A 16,054-nucleotide genomic window follows, 5' to 3' on the forward strand; every position below is an offset into this window, starting at 1 on the left:
CCAGGATCCAGTGCCTTTACATATTCCAGTACTAGGATGTCATAAGCTGCTTTGGGGCAGCTGCCATAATTTTTTACTATTTTCACAGCTATATATTTGCCTCTTCTGAAAAGATGGAACCAAAGAGTAGACCAGCAAGTACTTTTAACCAAGAATATTCAGATACACATTGTTTATAGCAATGGCAACCTTTATAGAAAAGGTAAGTTTTTAGTACATGCTGACAATATAACCAAGGTTCATCTATCCATGAAAAAGACTAAAATTTCATATATCAATTCTGCAAACATATTTTATACCTTCTTACTGTTCTTAGAAATTAAAAGCCCCATTTACCTCCCCATGGTATTTTTATGTATGCTGGGCTAATACTGAAGAAACTTCCACATCTCACAATCTTAACACAACTGTCAGGCAAAAGTAACCAGCCTTTTTCAGTCATTTAAATGGCAAAAATGTTAACTGAGGTGTCAGGTGCGTGGTACTGTGGAAAGACAATCTAGGTGCCTACTACTTTGCACTCAGTGAAACTGTCATCAAACACAAAATACATTCCAGAGTTCTAACAGCCTCACTGCCAGAGCCCAAACAGCACTGCATCACCGCAGATAAAGCTTTAAGGTGAGCTGTGTGATGTCAAAGAGCTTCCTCATTACACAGGCCTGGGCTGGGCAGGGGCAGAAACAACTTGTGATGAACTGAACTTACCCCCACTCCCTGTCTCCCTGCACCGCTGGGGTGGGGAGGAGGTGGAGCCAGCGAAGGAGGGAGGGATGAGGGGATAATGTTTTTAAGACTTTACTTCATTATCCTGCTTTGATTTTGACTGGTAATTAATTCATTTAATATCCCCAAGCCTAGTCTGTTTTGCCTGTGATGGTATTGGGTGAGTTATCTGTTGTCCCTGATCTCAATTCATGAACCTGTTACATTTTTTTCACCCCAGTCCAGCTGCACAGGGCAGTGACAGAGTGGGTGTGGTGGGCATCTGTCACCCAGCCAGGGTCAACCCATCACATCTCTCTAAAACGTTAATAAAGTCTGAAAAATACTCTATGCTTCTTGCACTTAGGACATCTCTCTCTGATAGATCAGATAACCCTCTGCATCATCCTCTGCATTCCTGCATCTTTTCCTTTGATGGCTCTTCTGGAACAGCACCAAGATCATGCAGCCAGTCAATAAACCCAAGTGAATTCAGGTCAGAAAAACAATTCATTCAGCAGGGAGATACTCAGGCATTCAGATACACACCAGGCCACAAACAGTCGGCAGGAGCAGTTAAAAATTCAGGCCCTGGAAATTCACAGGGCACCTCAGTTATGCAACAGAACGAAAACATGGCAAGGAACAGATTTTCAAATGAGATACTCAGAGTAGGAAGGCAACAAAAAAATTACAATTTTTCTTTTAAAAGACTGGTTCACTAAATTTTACTTTACTATTTCAGGACCCCTATTTTTTTCTTAAAGCAAAAGGATATATTAAAAATATATATATATATGTATATATATATATATATATACACACACATATATGTATTTTTAAATAGTCTTTGTCCAAATTCAAATACCCATCTTAGGCAATCAAGATTAAATAACTTGTATGACTATTCAGCAAGAAGCTACTTTTTTTTAATCATCAATAGCATATACATTCACTTTACACTTGGTTTAAGATGTCTTGGCTTAAAATCTTACCTTAAACCTCCAGTCTTCAGGTTTTTTAACGGTGTAGCAAAGATCAGAAAAATCACCCTGCTAGTGGGCAGTTATCATCCATATTCAATTCTACAGATTCCTTACTGATACTTGAAAAATACCGTTGCTATTTCAGTGGTATTTAGTCAAAATCAAGTTTAAAAGCTTGTCCTTGGATTTTAGAGAAGGGGTTAAGCAAAATAAATTCTGAAGGCATGAAAGTGATGCCTGTATTTCAAGTACTTCAACTGATGGTTATTGTTCATTAATCCGCTCAAATGTATTTAGTGAACGAACAGGACCATGTTCTGTGGTATCACAAGCATATGTAAAAACTGTAGATTTTCACCGAAGGAAATGCTATCGTAGCAAAAAACAATCAGCTACTAATATGAGCCAAAGGAATAAACTATTATTGACTGAACACCCCAGACCCCACACCCAAATTACTACTGACAGATGAGAATCTACCTTCTTAAAGTAAAAAAATCAAACTAAATTAAAATTGCTCCTATCACCTGTGGAGGTTTAGTATGACATGTATTATAAGTTGTCTTGTATTTCCTTTTGCCACCAGCTGCTGGCTACTCAGATGCCCACTCTAACATCCTTGCTTGGACTCGTGACTGCAAACCTCAAAACTGTGTCACTGACAATGGTCTCTTTCATTCACAGATTTGGTTTCTGTATCATTACTACAAAAAAAAAATCCAATAAATATAATTTAAATCATTCCAGTGCCCCTTTGCAGGCAGCTTTTTGCTTTAAACTGCAAGACATCTTTCCTGAAAGACCTTCAACTCAAAAATTAATCCAACATCCCATAATCTGATCAGAATAATAAAATCTTAAAACATGCCTGCTGATACCAGAAGTCCAGAAGTCATTTACCTGCCAGGAGTTTGAGAAAGATGTTTGCAGTACTTTTTCTCCTGTGCACTTCTGAATGGTGTCCCCTTTCCATTCTTAGCATTGTTGTACCTTCTGCAAAGTGGTCTTTTTCTTTTATCGCTGTCAGGACCATTAGTTCGACTGGAATTCCCCGAGTGTAACAAAGGTATTTTACTCTTTGAATTACATCCCACTGACAAACAATTCATTTGCAAAACTATTAATTATCAAATTTACACTGTAATGAAGATTGTATTTTTCCTCAACATCCAAATTTTTGGCTTTTTTCTCTGTCCTTCCATGTTATTTTTAATTCAAGAGCTTTTTTCAAATTGTTTTCAATGGGGGAACTTAAATCTGTAACCTACTCCTTAAAGAAAGCCTTTTTTAAATACATATCATGGCTTGGACACTTGACACTTCTGTAAAGCTACTCAGGTGCTGCGTATTCGAGGGAAAAGAAAGGCTTCTGTGTGCTTAACAAGGGCGAATACTGCCCAGTGGGCTTTTCAAGACATCAAAGTTCTTCTGTGGATTCAGAGAGAAATCCTAACACTGAATCAAAATGACAATACAACTCGGGTTATCTCCCAGTAAGTTTGCCCCAAGAAGAAAAGCGAACTTCCTCCTACGCAGCTGTCTTTTACTCCCTCTCGCAACCCCACGCCGGCTGCATCGCCTCAGGGCTCAGGGAGGCTGCGGCCGCTGCCGGCACCGGGCGGGCGGAGCGAGGGGAACGCGGGGCCGGACCCTGGAATCCCCGCCCCGGCCAAAGGCTCGGAGCTCGGCCCCAGCAGGGGCTCGGGGACAGGGTGCGGGCGGTGAGCAAGGCTCCAGCCCCGCCACAGCGGCCGAGGCCATTTTCTCCCCGCCCGGAACGGCGCGGCAGACAACATGGCGGCCTGAGGGGGCGGGGGGCTGTGGGGGGGCAGGGGTTGGGCGGGAACTCCGAATTGCGAAATTGTCATTGCTTACCCGGTGATGAGCTGTGAATCGTCTCCGTACCGCCCTCGATGTGGGCAGTGCTTCTCTGGAATCAACTTGCCAACGTACATGACAGCAGTTTGTCACTGTTCAAAGATCATGTACCATTATTTTCTTCTTGCCCACTGCTCTCCAGCTTAGACCAAGTCCAGGAAAGCAGACACAATACAATTGTTTCCAGTTCAGTGCGGGATGGCAGCATTTTAAATTATTTACAGCTCCGTTGCACCGTAGGAAATTTCCTAATGCCCTTCCTCCTGCATGGCAGTAGTGTCAGTCCAACGTGGCATTGCACACTTCTGTCTACCTGCTACTGCACTGGTTAAAGGATTTCATTCTTTTAGCTCTGTGCTCTGCCTCTTCCCTGTGTGTGACTGACTGAAGTATTACACTAAAATATATGAAGTCTGGCACAAGGGCTGGGAGCTTTAACCAACATTCCATACAGAAAATAGAAACTTTGTCCCCTCAAGAAGGTATGGATTAACTCTGCTCATTAACACCTCAGTAACCTGTACCTGGCATACCTTTGCCTTTCTCTCACAAATGAGTTCTCATTGTATTAAGAGGCCAAGTCTCAAAATGGAAATAATGGTCTGAAGCAGACTGCAAGTCAGCTGCACCTTCGGCCTCTCATGGATTACAAAGCACATATACATGAGAATGGGCTTTGCTAAGGGATGCTGACTGAGTGGAGAGAGAACTGGGGAAGAAGTCCAAAACGGCTCTCTGATCTGTTCTATATCAGGTGACAACAGCCTTTCTGACACTGCTCTTTGCTGTGTTTACCCCCTAGTCTTTGTGCAAAAAAGTGACGAAAAACAAGTTACAGTAAATCCATGTTACCTAGTTTCAATCAACAACTATGTTAGGACATAAATACTTACTCTTTCATACCAAAAGTGTTGTACCAGAAGCAGAAGAAATTGCTGCCTTTTGGGGAGGCTGAAGAGGTTATAATTCCAACACAGCAGTACAAAAGCAAGCACTCCTCTAAATATGTTCTTTAATCCTGTGGGAGGGAAAGGTTTCACCTTTTTATGACACTGCTCTCACCTAGGGGGAAAAATTACATCTCTTACTTTCCTCTTTTGAGAAAACTGAGTAAAGATTACAATTTACCTGAGAAAGTTTCATAAAACTGGTAGCATGAAATTATACCAAAGACATTGTTTTAACGTAGGATTACTCAGAAAGATAAGGCAAAAACCAAAGATTAGGAAAAAAATAAGTTTTTTATTTTACAAGTATAAAAAACAATTTTAAAAAATAAAAATCCTGGAAGATATTCTGGAAAACCTGGCTTTTGAAGCACAAGACTTTTCTGTAGCAACTCCCAAACAATGTTCATAGCTCCTGAAAATTCTGTATTCAATGAGCAAAGATATGATCCAGCTGAAGTAACCCTTTCTGATGGCTCTTTAAACCCCATAATCTGGGAATTATCTGACCAGTCTCTGAAGAATGTATTGATGCATTCTGTGGCTACAGAGCAAAAGGGTTGGCATGAATTGTAATGTCTTTAATGCGAACATCATTAAGAGGTCGGTAGGTTTTCTCATTCACAGGCAGCTTCTCCAGCTCATCCAGGGTCTCCAAGCCATCAATAACTCTGCAACAAAAACAGAAGTGCTGGAAATCACCTTCTAATAATGATTGAAATGTCACAGTTGAGGTATCTCAAAACACTTAAGTATCATAGAGCAAGGACTTTGCAAGCAAATGATACAAATTAAGACAACCAAAACATTTTATGTGGTAAATAATGTATTTTGAAAGGAAATATTAAGCATCCATAACAGATTCTGAGATAAAGTACAAGCATTTGCACGTGCCCCAAACCACTCAGATCCCTCACACACTCTGATAGAGGCGTGTAGTTTACTTACTTTCCAAACACCGTGTACTTCATGTCCAGGTGCGGCTGTTTGCCGTAAGTGATGAAGAACTGCGATCCATTGGTGTTGGGACCATTGTTTGCCATGGAAACTACTCCACGGACACTGTGCTGAACAAGGGGAAAAACCTGAGCATGAATACACATCTGTGAAACCAGGACCATCCTGTGCAAAGTGCTCTGTGACTCAGAACTCTTCCTCAATACCATTATTAAGAACAAATCTTGGTTGCTAATATATTCTATCACAATCAGTAATTAGCTCCTCAAAATGGCTCTTTCAGTGAAAAATTACTTCTTTTGTCTTCAGTGCATGAAAAACACTGTCAGAAATTCTTTTTACTTCTGTTTTCAGTGATGAAAACCCTCAAACCTACCTGCCAAGCACAGAAATGCCTGTTCCTATTTTAATAATAAGCTATTGTTCTCCAACCTGTACAGAAAATTCAGATGAAAACGTAAGTGCATGCTTAGAGCAAGGAAATACCTTTAGATATTCACTGAATTCATCTTCAAACTTCTTGCCCCAGATGCTGTTACCTCCTTTCCCAGTGCCTGACAAAGAACACAGCAGAGATTACTGGATTTGCAGACTGAAAAATCCAGAAATTATGTTCTGTTACAACACTTTACAACAAAGACCCTAGGAAAGCCTGCAATTAGTTTGAGGCATGTTCTTGGCATTGCACAGAGACTTAACTCTATGTAAGGAACACCTATTAAGAAGCAGAACAAAACACTGGGATATCCTCAAATTAAATTCAGTGTGAGTACAAACAGATAGAACTGAATCAGCTTTTCTCCCAAACAGATGACAATGTCTGGGACATTTTCCCCAAATACTTTACAGGCAGTGTAGCCCTTCAGGCAGAAACCACACAAAGCACAGTAGCAACTGCTTCTTCTTAAGTCAACAGAACTATCATCTTTAGTGGAAACAGCTGGAAAAACTCAAGTTTGTAGAATGCATGATTACTTAAAACCAGGGTAATGCCTGCACTTCTATAAGGCCACCAAAGAAAACAAATCTCATAATAAAAACCTCTATCACCGTATTTTTACTTTACTTACATTTTGGTTTTAATACCTGTAATTCCTTTTTATTTCTTTACTATTTATGTTTATGTACAATTTTTCTATAGAAAGACCCAGACAGAAGAATTTACCTAATGGATCCCCTGTCTGAACCATGAAGCCCTTTATATTTCGGTGAAATACGCATCCATTGTAGTAGTTACTAGCACAAAGAGCCAGGAAATTCTACAAAAACCAAACAAACCATATTAACAAACAACTGAAAAACTACTAAAATCTCTTACTAAAATGACAGCATTGGCAAGACCTTTGCTTTGTGACCATGTGAATTCCACAGACTATTGCCACAGAGTAGTCATAAACAAATCATAGCTAATAAACTCCTTCGATAGTGACACACACACAAAAAATAAAATGCTTTCAGTGCGAGGCTGTCTGACTTGAGGAATAAACAAGCCTACAGCATGCTCTCAAGTATCATTCCCATTCAACAATTTTACTTTGTACATGCAATTTTGTAATCAATAACTTCATGCCTCAGCTTTTTTATTTAAAAATAAATTATTTCAATTTAAGTTCATTGCAAAATATCAAAACTGGGGCCCCTAACAAGCTGGGAGTGAGTGAGTCTCACTCTTAAATTAAAATCAAGTCTGTGAGGGTATGAGCAAACCCATGGAAATTTGAGAATCCCATGGTAGGTGCTTTATTTCTCCTAAAGGCAAAGGAGATGCTGGAACTTGAAGAGAAGCAACCCTTAACAAAACCTGATCAAGGGAGAAACAGACATCAAACTCTAGGCAGCATGACACAGTGGAAAAGTTCCACAGTGGAACAGACACTGCACCAGCCTGAAATGTTGGTATTCAATTACATGACAAGGTGAATTGCAAAAGCCACTTCACCTCCACAGCCTTCACTATTTCTACTGCTTTGCTTCACCACTAGGCAATCCTACTCCTGGTACTTGACTTACTTCACAAGTCTTTGGAGTACGCTCACAGAATAGTTCAATTTTAATATCTCCCACATCAGTATGCAGTGTGACAGCCTGAGCAAAAGGCAGAAAATAATAATTAAATCAGCAATGAAATACTAACAGCTCTAGTTTTACTTCCCAGTCCCACCAAGAATGTAAGCAAGTTTGCACTGCATATAACCATTGTTTAAATATTTGGCCATACACAAGGCTACTGCCACAAACCATCCACATTTTCAGTAAAATCACCAGAAAGCACTCGGTTTACTTTCGTTTCAGGACAAATCAAGTTTGCCATGGTAATGCAGTAGCTGTTTTATGCTGTTACATTCCAGAAATACATTATTCATTTGCAAACAGGACCTACTCAATCACTTGATTGTAAAGATGATGAATCAAGGTTATATCTATTTTGGATGACAGTGTGATGCACAGACCTCACTGCTTTACAACCAGAGGAGCAACTAATGCCTGCAGCCTTTTGAGTAATAGAGCTAGTTCTGAATGGCAGCATATATAATCTGCCTTCACAAACAAGCAAATCTACAAATTAACTTGCTTTTCTTAAGAAGTTATAAATTACCTTCATAAAATCTAGAATCAGTTACCCAGTGACCTAAGCAAATATATCTCTACAAGCCAAATATATCACAGTACTCCTATGGAAAGTGCTAAACTATGCAAGAACAATTACTGTAGGGGATAACTGTACAGAAAAAAAATAAAAATCAGCATCATGTTGATATTGGCACTCTGTTCCGAAAGTATACAAGTAAAGGAGACAGATGCCCACAATGTCCATGACGATGCTATAAAAGGTGTATGTACAGTTTAAAACACATTTAGTCTTATATCTACTTCTTGATTTGTTGAACTTCTAAAAGCCTGTGAGTGCAGAGGTACGTTCTTGCAACTAGACTAATGCTTCTGTGGCAAAAGAAACTAAACTAGATTATCAAATATATGCCAAAGCAGCATTAAAATCCGGTATCTCTGAAGTGAAAGCATAATTATATTTTAGACTGATGAAAATCAATTTGTTTTCCTTTTCACAGTATAAGTTTGAAATTAAAACCCTGAACTTTTCATGACAAATTCCTCAGAGTAAGACGTGTTATCTTTTGATATGCAGAGCAGTTATTCACTTTCCAAGAGATGAGCATTTCAGAAAGAATGAAAAAATATTAAAAGTGCTTTTATTCTTACCATGTCTGCTTATCAAAAAGCTGAGGTAGCCTTCTATTCAACAATTTCCTGCAGAGATAACATAAGAAATGTATTAGGGTTTTTTTGTGCCAAGCCCCATTTCTTTTGATTCTAAAATATTTGCTGGTTGCACCAACAAATGCTTTTTACACTACACGGTTCTATAGTGCCATTCCAGTGACTCCGCAGCTAAGTTTTTGCATTAAGCAACTGCACAGCATACAAACAATGAAAAACGAGTAGAAAAAGGCCACTTAGAGAGAGGGGGAGAGAGCGAAAACCGCCCGTTCCTATGCAGAAAATTTATCCTAAGCAATATACTATGGTAGCTGGCGGAACAGTAGCTGGCGGAAATTCATACCTGAAAGCCACAAGCCAGTACCTAACAGAAGCGTGATTTGGAGCCAACTCCTGACAGCTGTTGAGTGCCTGCAACAAATAGGTACTTGTTTTCAAGCACAGAATCAGAATTTTTAAATCTTTGTTAACACTTTCAAATGAAGCGTTTAGAGGGACGGTAATAAAACCGCGGCTGCGTAGAAGTCAACAGATTTACGGGCTAGTTTCTCCTCTATCGACCTGCCCTCCCTGGTGAAGCCCCGCAGAGCCCGGGGAAGTGCTGGCCCCGTGTTGCCACCTCAAGCCACCTGGCCCGGCTCCCCCTCAGCCCGAGCTCCCGCTCCCTCGCTGCCCGCCCGAGGCACCGCTACCGCAACGCCGCAGAGCGCAGCACGAGTGAGCTCCGCCCGCCGCCGCTCGGCTCCTCCACCGGCGAGTCCCTGCCCGGCGGCACCGCCCGCCCGCTCACCGCGTTCGGATGATGCTTTAACCTCCCTGGGCTGATACAGACCCAGCGCCCGCCGCCACTGAGGCAGCTCGTCTCTCCCGGGCCGCTGCTCACTCCGGGCGCAGCGGAGGGGCCGCCCTAACCCCGCTGAGCGCGGCGGAAGCGGCGGGGCCGAGCGCAGGTCCCGCCCCTGCTCCGGCGGGAGGTGAGCGAGGTGCCGAACGGGTGGCTCCCCGCCGCTGAGGAGCGAACGCCTCTGCGGCCGGGCTCTGCGGGTCGGTTTTGCCGTGGTAGGGGGATGAAGTTTGAGCTCGGCGCGTTAGGTGTAGGGCTGCGCGGGGCGGTGTGTGCGGCGTGTGCCCGCAGCAGCCCCGGCCGGGGAGGGCGCCCAGTACCGCGTGGTGCCGGGGGTAGGCGGGCGCAGTGACCTGCCAGCCCCAGTGCTGGTAGCTGCTGTTCGGGCCGGTGGGTTCCCCAAGCTCACTGCGGCCTGTTTGTCCCGCACAGGTCCCCGCATGCTGCTGCCTGTCCGATCGCTGCTCCGCCCGCCTCTCCACCGCGTCCGTGCCTTGGGCCGCCAGCCCGTACGCGCCCTCATGAACCTCCGGGAGCTCGTTTCTGCCCTGAATGACTTCGCATCCCCCGCTCTGGCTGAAAGCTGGGACAATGTGGGATTGCTGGTGGAACCAAGTCCTCCCCACACTGTGAACACCCTTTTCCTCACTAATGACCTCACTGAGGAGGTGATGGAAGAGGCAGTGCAGAAGAAAGCAGACCTCGTTCTTTCTTACCACCCTCCTATATTCACACCACTCAAGCGAGTAACGTGGAAGACCTGGAAGGAACGGCTGGTGGTGCGAGCACTGGAGAACAGAATCGGGATTTACTCTCCACATACGGCGTATGATGCCATACCTCATGGAGTTAATAACTGGCTAACAAAGGGACTCGGTGAGATTCTGTTAAGAACAAACAACAAAAAAAAAATTACAATTATTAATCGGTGTATGGTATTTTAGGTGGGATCTTTCCCCATTTTCCTTTCTTCCAGCTTTTACAGGTGTGATTTGAGGACTGTTTTTTATTTTTCCCAGTATTTTTATAGTACTGTAACCTTTAACACATTTTAGGAAATTTATCTTGTTGATGTATACCAGATACAAACACGAGAGGATATTTTCAGACACATGACTCTACTACTGGATGTATCCAGAACTGGTGGACCATATTCATTGTCCCCTGAGTTTGCAAAGCTGAGACCGCTGACTTCAAATCACCATCTTTAATTTATAAAGTACAAGATCTCAATGTTTAAAAAGGATTTAAGCTATGTGAAATTATTTTAGATTTTTATCCTATATTGTGGCTCAGAGATTACAAAAGCTGTGTCTTTTCCTGGCTGTCATACAAACCAGAAGCTCTTTCTGGTTTTGTACAATCCTTAGAATAAAATGATGGCATTAAGAATGGCAAATAGTACATATCCATCACCTTCTTTGGACTTAAAATAGAGTGTGCCTAATGGATACAGGAAAATGAAAAGTCTTCCATTCTGGTCATGAAAAAAGGATTTGAGTGCAAATTTTGCATCTTTTTGCCGCATCTCTTTAGGATATGTGCTGAATCAGTGTTAGGGTACTTACCTTGCTATATAAAACAGCAATCTTGTACTGTTTTCTCAGGTGCCTGTACTTGTGTCCCACTCCATCCATCCGCTGCGCCAGGCTCTCCAGCTGAGGGCACTCACCGGGTAGAATTCTGTGCAGAGGCTGAGCATCTGGATGCAGTGCTGTCCAAAATCCAAGACATCCCAGAGATCTCTTGTCTCACTACTCTCCCAGCCAGGTATCTGCTCCACTCTCTAATGTTGTATTCTTTCTGTTGTTTGAAACAGTAAGTTGCTGTAATTGTATTTTACTACTCTAATCATTTGTTCCTCTGTGCATTGCTGCTGTATTTTTCAGCAACAGAATGAGAAACTTAAGGAATAATAATCCCTTTCTGATCAATCTGTGTCATGCTAAATGGTAATAGCAACTCAAGCATCACATAGATTAGAGGTGTTAAAGAAGAGTATTGAGGAAATTTGATGACGACAGTTGAGTTAAATTCCCATATTTGTTTCTTCCAAGATAGTGGACAAGTCTAGGCTATTACAATGCTGCCTTTCTTTCCTTTCTCAGTGGTAGAACAGCCACTGGCATAGAGTAATAATTATAATGCTGTAATATAATAATTAGAATGCCAAAATTTTATCTAGCTCCTTAAAATCTCCAAGCATGTCTTTCCTCAGGGTTGAAGGTGAGGAGCAAACACGAGTCAGTTTGAATTGCTCTCAGAAAGCACTGCTGGAGGTGGTGGCACTATTGTCCCAGAACACCCTTCTTTATCACAAGACCGACATTCTCTTACTACAAAAGGTAACAAAATCACATAGTACTTCCTGTGAATGAAGTACGTGTGTGAGCTGCATGTCCTACACACTGAAATGCAGTAGTCAGTGGCATCACAGATTTCCAGTGCTACCCCAGTGCTCTGAAATACTGGCATGTAGGTATTTGAAGCCACAGACATTTTCCAAAGCAATGAAAAGATCTATGTGGTTTGTACTAATTCTTAAAACAGTTCCAATAGCTTGCATAGTTTGTATGTTACATTTGAGAACATCCCATACCTATTTTTTTGTAAAGTTCAGAGATGTTCCTGCATGCCCAATACATTGTGGAAAACAATGCAAGCTTCTGGAGTCAGCTTTCTCACAGTAATTTTAATTTCTTTTCAGCCTCTTCTTCCCCACACTGGAATGGGACGTCTGTGCACCCTGAACGAGCCGGTGTCCTTGTCAGGCATAATCGAGCGTATCAAAGGCCACCTGAAGTTACCCCACGTCCGTGTAGCTGTGGGAGTGGGCAGGACACTTGGTAAATGGGCCTGCGAGTCAGACTGCCTGCAGTCTGGCACTGCAGGAACATAAGGAGCAGGAGTGTGTGCATGAGGGTGCTCCTGTAAAATTTTAACAGAAACACTGCTCTAACAGGTTTCTTCCAAGTGCTATGAAGCACTGTTAAGAAAGAGCATCTTAGAATTTACCATTATACGAAAAGAATCTCACTTGTATTTTTCATGGGGTTCTGTATTATGCTGGTTGATGCAGTGAAGAAGGGACAGCACAAGTTGAATGCAAGATATGCTTTCTCTTAATTTATATAATGACTAAGATTTTTTTCCTGCCCAGGATATCAGGCAGAAGGATGTACTGTTTCATTGTATGTTCCCTTTTGTGACTGAATGTTAAAATTCAGACCACTTTAAAATAGTAAGACACTTTACGGTATCCTTATGAACACGTAACCATGTTTTGATGAAAGATAAGCAAAGAAGGTGAACTAGCTCAGACAGTGGGGTCATTAGTAAGATGTGGAATAAACGTCCTCTTATCCCAGCTACCTATCATAATCTCCAAGGAGCACAGCTACTAGAATTTGTTGAGAATTCTTTGTAACTTAGGAGACAGAAGTCTTACTAGAAGCTGACAATTGCACTGAAAAATCCCCAAACTTCTTTGAAGCCTCTCTTTATGATGCGGATTGAAGTGGTGTGACTCCACTTAAATCCACAGTAATTGCAAGGCAACATCCTGCAAAACCTTTACAGAATTTGAAAACTTCTCTGGGTTGTGTGTCCCCTCTCTTTAGTGAAATGTAATGTATATGACAAATTAAAATTCATGTCACTGTCACATATGTAATAGCTTGGAATTAGCAATCATAGCAAATGGACAATTTTTTATTGGCATGGAGCAGCTTTCAGCTTGTATTAAGACTGGCCTTCTGAGAGCTGTTAGGAACCAGAACATCTGAGGCAATATGCTGCCTTAGTGGCATCATTAGTTGGGAAACAAATGATGGTGGAACACAAGAGTCCTGGAAAGAGTAGCAGCCTATTAAAGCTTTCAGAAACCTAACTAAAACCTCACTAGGAGAAAGGCAGCCATCAGCCAGCCTCTGTGCTGGAGTCTTCTGCAAAGTTTCCTGCACTTTGAAGCAAATCTATCACACAGGATCTTGCTGTATTGTCAGAGATGTTATATGCCCATACTCTTTCAAACTGACAGGTGTGTCTCCAACAAATTTATGTTGACCCTAAAATCAAGGTAGTAGGTAACTTTGAAACAATTACTAGCAATAAATACATGAGGGCTGAACAAAGGGGAAGAAGTTTAACTGGCACCTTGTATCCTGCAGAATCGCCAGTGAGGAAAGCTGCTCTGTGTGCTGGCTCTGGGAGCAGTGTCCTGAAGGGAACGGAAGCTGACCTCTATCTCACAGGTAATAATAGATTGCTGTTTCATTATCTTTATAAAAATAGTCATTAGAAAAACAAACCAGAAAAAAACATAAAAAAATAAGAGGGTTGAGTAGCTGTTGAAAGATTTGGCCAGAAAAAATTACCTGTCACTTGTAATTGAGCAACCATCAGTTAGTTATTGGAATGACAGACTAACATTAAAGGTAATGTGGATCAAATAGCAGTGTGGCATAGTGAAAGATATTTGAATTAAAACATTGTTCTCCATACATTTATTTCAACACAAAATCAGCGTTGATGGCAGTGAGTTGCAACTTTCAGTGTGTTTCTCTGTTGGCAACGTGTATTTCCTCTGTTCCCTATAGAATTTCCTAATGGGAAACAGAATATAACGTAGTCTACAGAACCTTCCAAAGAAACTCCATTGGTGTCTGACCAAAGGGACACTTAGTCCATTATTTGTCTTCTGCCAGTGTGACAGCTATTCCCTGTGGCTCAACAATGTGAAGGCTGCCTTGCATTCTGTAGTAATCACTGCCCCTTCTCCCCCTTCTGTGTAGCCCTGCAGAGCTGACCCTTAGGCTTCCCAGTTGCTCTGCTCCCTCCTCTTCCAGACCACTCTGAGCACTTTTATTTTCTAACCAAAGAATTGGCATTCCGGCAGAATTTGCAACTATTCAAAGATTGCAAGGAATTTCTGTGGTTTTGTCTCAGCTGTATACAGGGCATCAGCCAGAAGTCTTTCAGAGGACCCTGGAGCAGGAGTGTTCCATGTTCTTACTGAGCAGATGGTGTTGAATTCCCTTTACAGCCCACATTGCATTACATCATCCCAGCTTTTAGCTAAGATTCTCCATACATTGCAGAAACCTGGTTACCTAAACTGTACAATTAGTGATCTACATGACATACTTGACATTTCTTTCTCAAAATGGCAGGAGAGATGTCCCACCATGACGTGCTGGATGCAGTTGCCAATGGGATAAGTGTTATTCTGTGTGAGCACAGTAACACTGAGCGAGGCTTCCTGTCAGAGCTGCGTGACACACTTGCAATCCACCTACAGAACAAAATCAACATCATTGTGTCTGAGAAAGACAGAGATCCTCTCCAGGTGGCATAGGGGAAAAAAAATTGGAGAGAGAGAGAATTCAGTCAATCATGGTATTTTGCATAGGCCTATCCAACTGCAGAGCTTAATGAAGGTGCTTTCAATTGGTCCATCACAGAATGACTGTATTACACGGTCCCTCAAAGTCTGGGATATATTTTGTCATGTCAGAAAAATAAATGTTTGTTTTGGAATACCAAAGGCTCATTTACTCAATTACTGCACAGCACTTGAATAAATTCACTTAATGTTATTATATACATTTAATAACCATGATAACTCAAGGACTGGTTTGGGTAAAAGATATAAAACCTGACTTATTTCCAGGTTTAAGCTTATGCATCAGTTCTACCCTATTAAGTTACGTCAAATCGTGTCAATGCAAGTCACTGATAGTTTACCTAATAAACTTCAGAAACAGTGGTTAATGAAAGGATGGAGATCAGCTGTTTACATTAGCAGTTTTATAAAGCACCACTCAGATGCAGATAGAGGACACAAAAGCAAGTTGTTGGTAGTAGTATTCAATTGCATGATCTACCACTAATGAAGCCTTAAAAGCTTTTCAATAGAGGGCCTCTCACATAAAGCTTTGGAAGCTTAAAACTCAATTCCTTAACAAAGCTGTAAATTCATGTGCCTTTGTTATTTTCCTTTAAAAACAGTTCTGTAACTGTGGCTTTTAATCACAGGATTACTAAAACTGAACAAGTAGTATTTTCACTACTGATAATGAGTTTTATTTTCCAAGTTTCTGTTGTGACTTTTTTTGGGGGGGGGGTTAAGAAAAAAAATCTCACTGTTGCATACCCTACCATCTCTGGATGGCAAGTATTTCATTACAAATTTGTAAATATCTTAGCAATATCCTTTTAAGGATATCCTTTTAATAAAAAAGTGGCTGGTCAAGGAATGTCTCTTTCTAATAATTGCATGTCTTGTTCCACGTAAATATAAGTGGAAGACTAGTATTATCTGAAGCTACCTAGGATATAATAAAGGTCATCATTCTTACCAAAACCATGAACAAATAACATACCTCAATATGTTGAGGAAGTGAGAAGAAATTTCTTCTTTCCCAAGTAAAGGACCCATCTGAAGAATCAAATTGATAGTGGGGTAAGTAGATGCTCTGTGTTGCTAATACAAAAATCAG

General features: G+C 41.4%; 2 protein-coding genes across 5 annotated transcripts; one reads left to right on the top strand and one right to left on the bottom strand.

Moving 5' to 3' along the window:
- Positions 1-4,791: 4,791 nt before the first annotated feature.
- Positions 4,792-9,649, bottom strand: PPIL3 (peptidylprolyl isomerase like 3). Of its 3 annotated transcripts, none has more exons than XM_085066177.1 (7): positions 9,543-9,649; positions 8,693-8,740; positions 7,484-7,558; positions 6,639-6,732; positions 5,960-6,027; positions 5,465-5,583; positions 4,792-5,187 (listed from the first exon to the last, which is right to left on the bottom strand). In XM_085066177.1, exons 2-7 carry the CDS (start codon positions 8,693-8,695, stop codon positions 5,061-5,063), a joined length of 486 nt encoding a protein of 161 aa, XP_084922303.1. In that variant the 5' UTR covers positions 8,696-8,740; positions 9,543-9,649; the 3' UTR covers positions 4,792-5,060. The 3 variants fall into 3 exon arrangements, with proteins under 3 accessions (XP_084922303.1, XP_084922302.1, XP_084922304.1); XM_085066176.1 differs by having other exon boundaries at positions 9,501-9,628; XM_085066178.1 differs by lacking the exon at positions 9,543-9,649 and adding an exon at positions 9,403-9,427.
- Positions 9,650-9,654: 5 nt separating this feature from the next.
- NIF3L1 (NGG1 interacting factor 3 like 1) lies at positions 9,655-15,099 on the top strand. 2 transcript variants are annotated; one of them, XM_085066170.1, is made up of 7 exons: positions 9,655-9,769; positions 9,987-10,430; positions 11,162-11,324; positions 11,773-11,899; positions 12,262-12,400; positions 13,724-13,807; positions 14,726-15,099. In XM_085066170.1, the coding sequence occupies exons 2-7, from the start codon at positions 9,995-9,997 to the stop codon at positions 14,908-14,910; spliced, it is 1,134 nt and encodes a 377-aa protein (XP_084922296.1). In that variant the 5' UTR covers positions 9,655-9,769; positions 9,987-9,994; the 3' UTR covers positions 14,911-15,099. The 2 variants fall into 2 exon arrangements, with proteins under 2 accessions (XP_084922296.1, XP_084922297.1); XM_085066171.1 differs by having other exon boundaries at positions 9,675-9,754.
- The last annotated feature ends 955 nt before the right edge of the window (positions 15,100-16,054 follow it).

This window comes from Lichenostomus cassidix, chromosome 7, assembly GCF_008360975.1.
Source record: "Lichenostomus cassidix isolate B80296 chromosome 7, HeHo_3.0, whole genome shotgun sequence".
NCBI lineage: Eukaryota > Metazoa > Chordata > Aves > Passeriformes > Meliphagidae > Lichenostomus > Lichenostomus cassidix.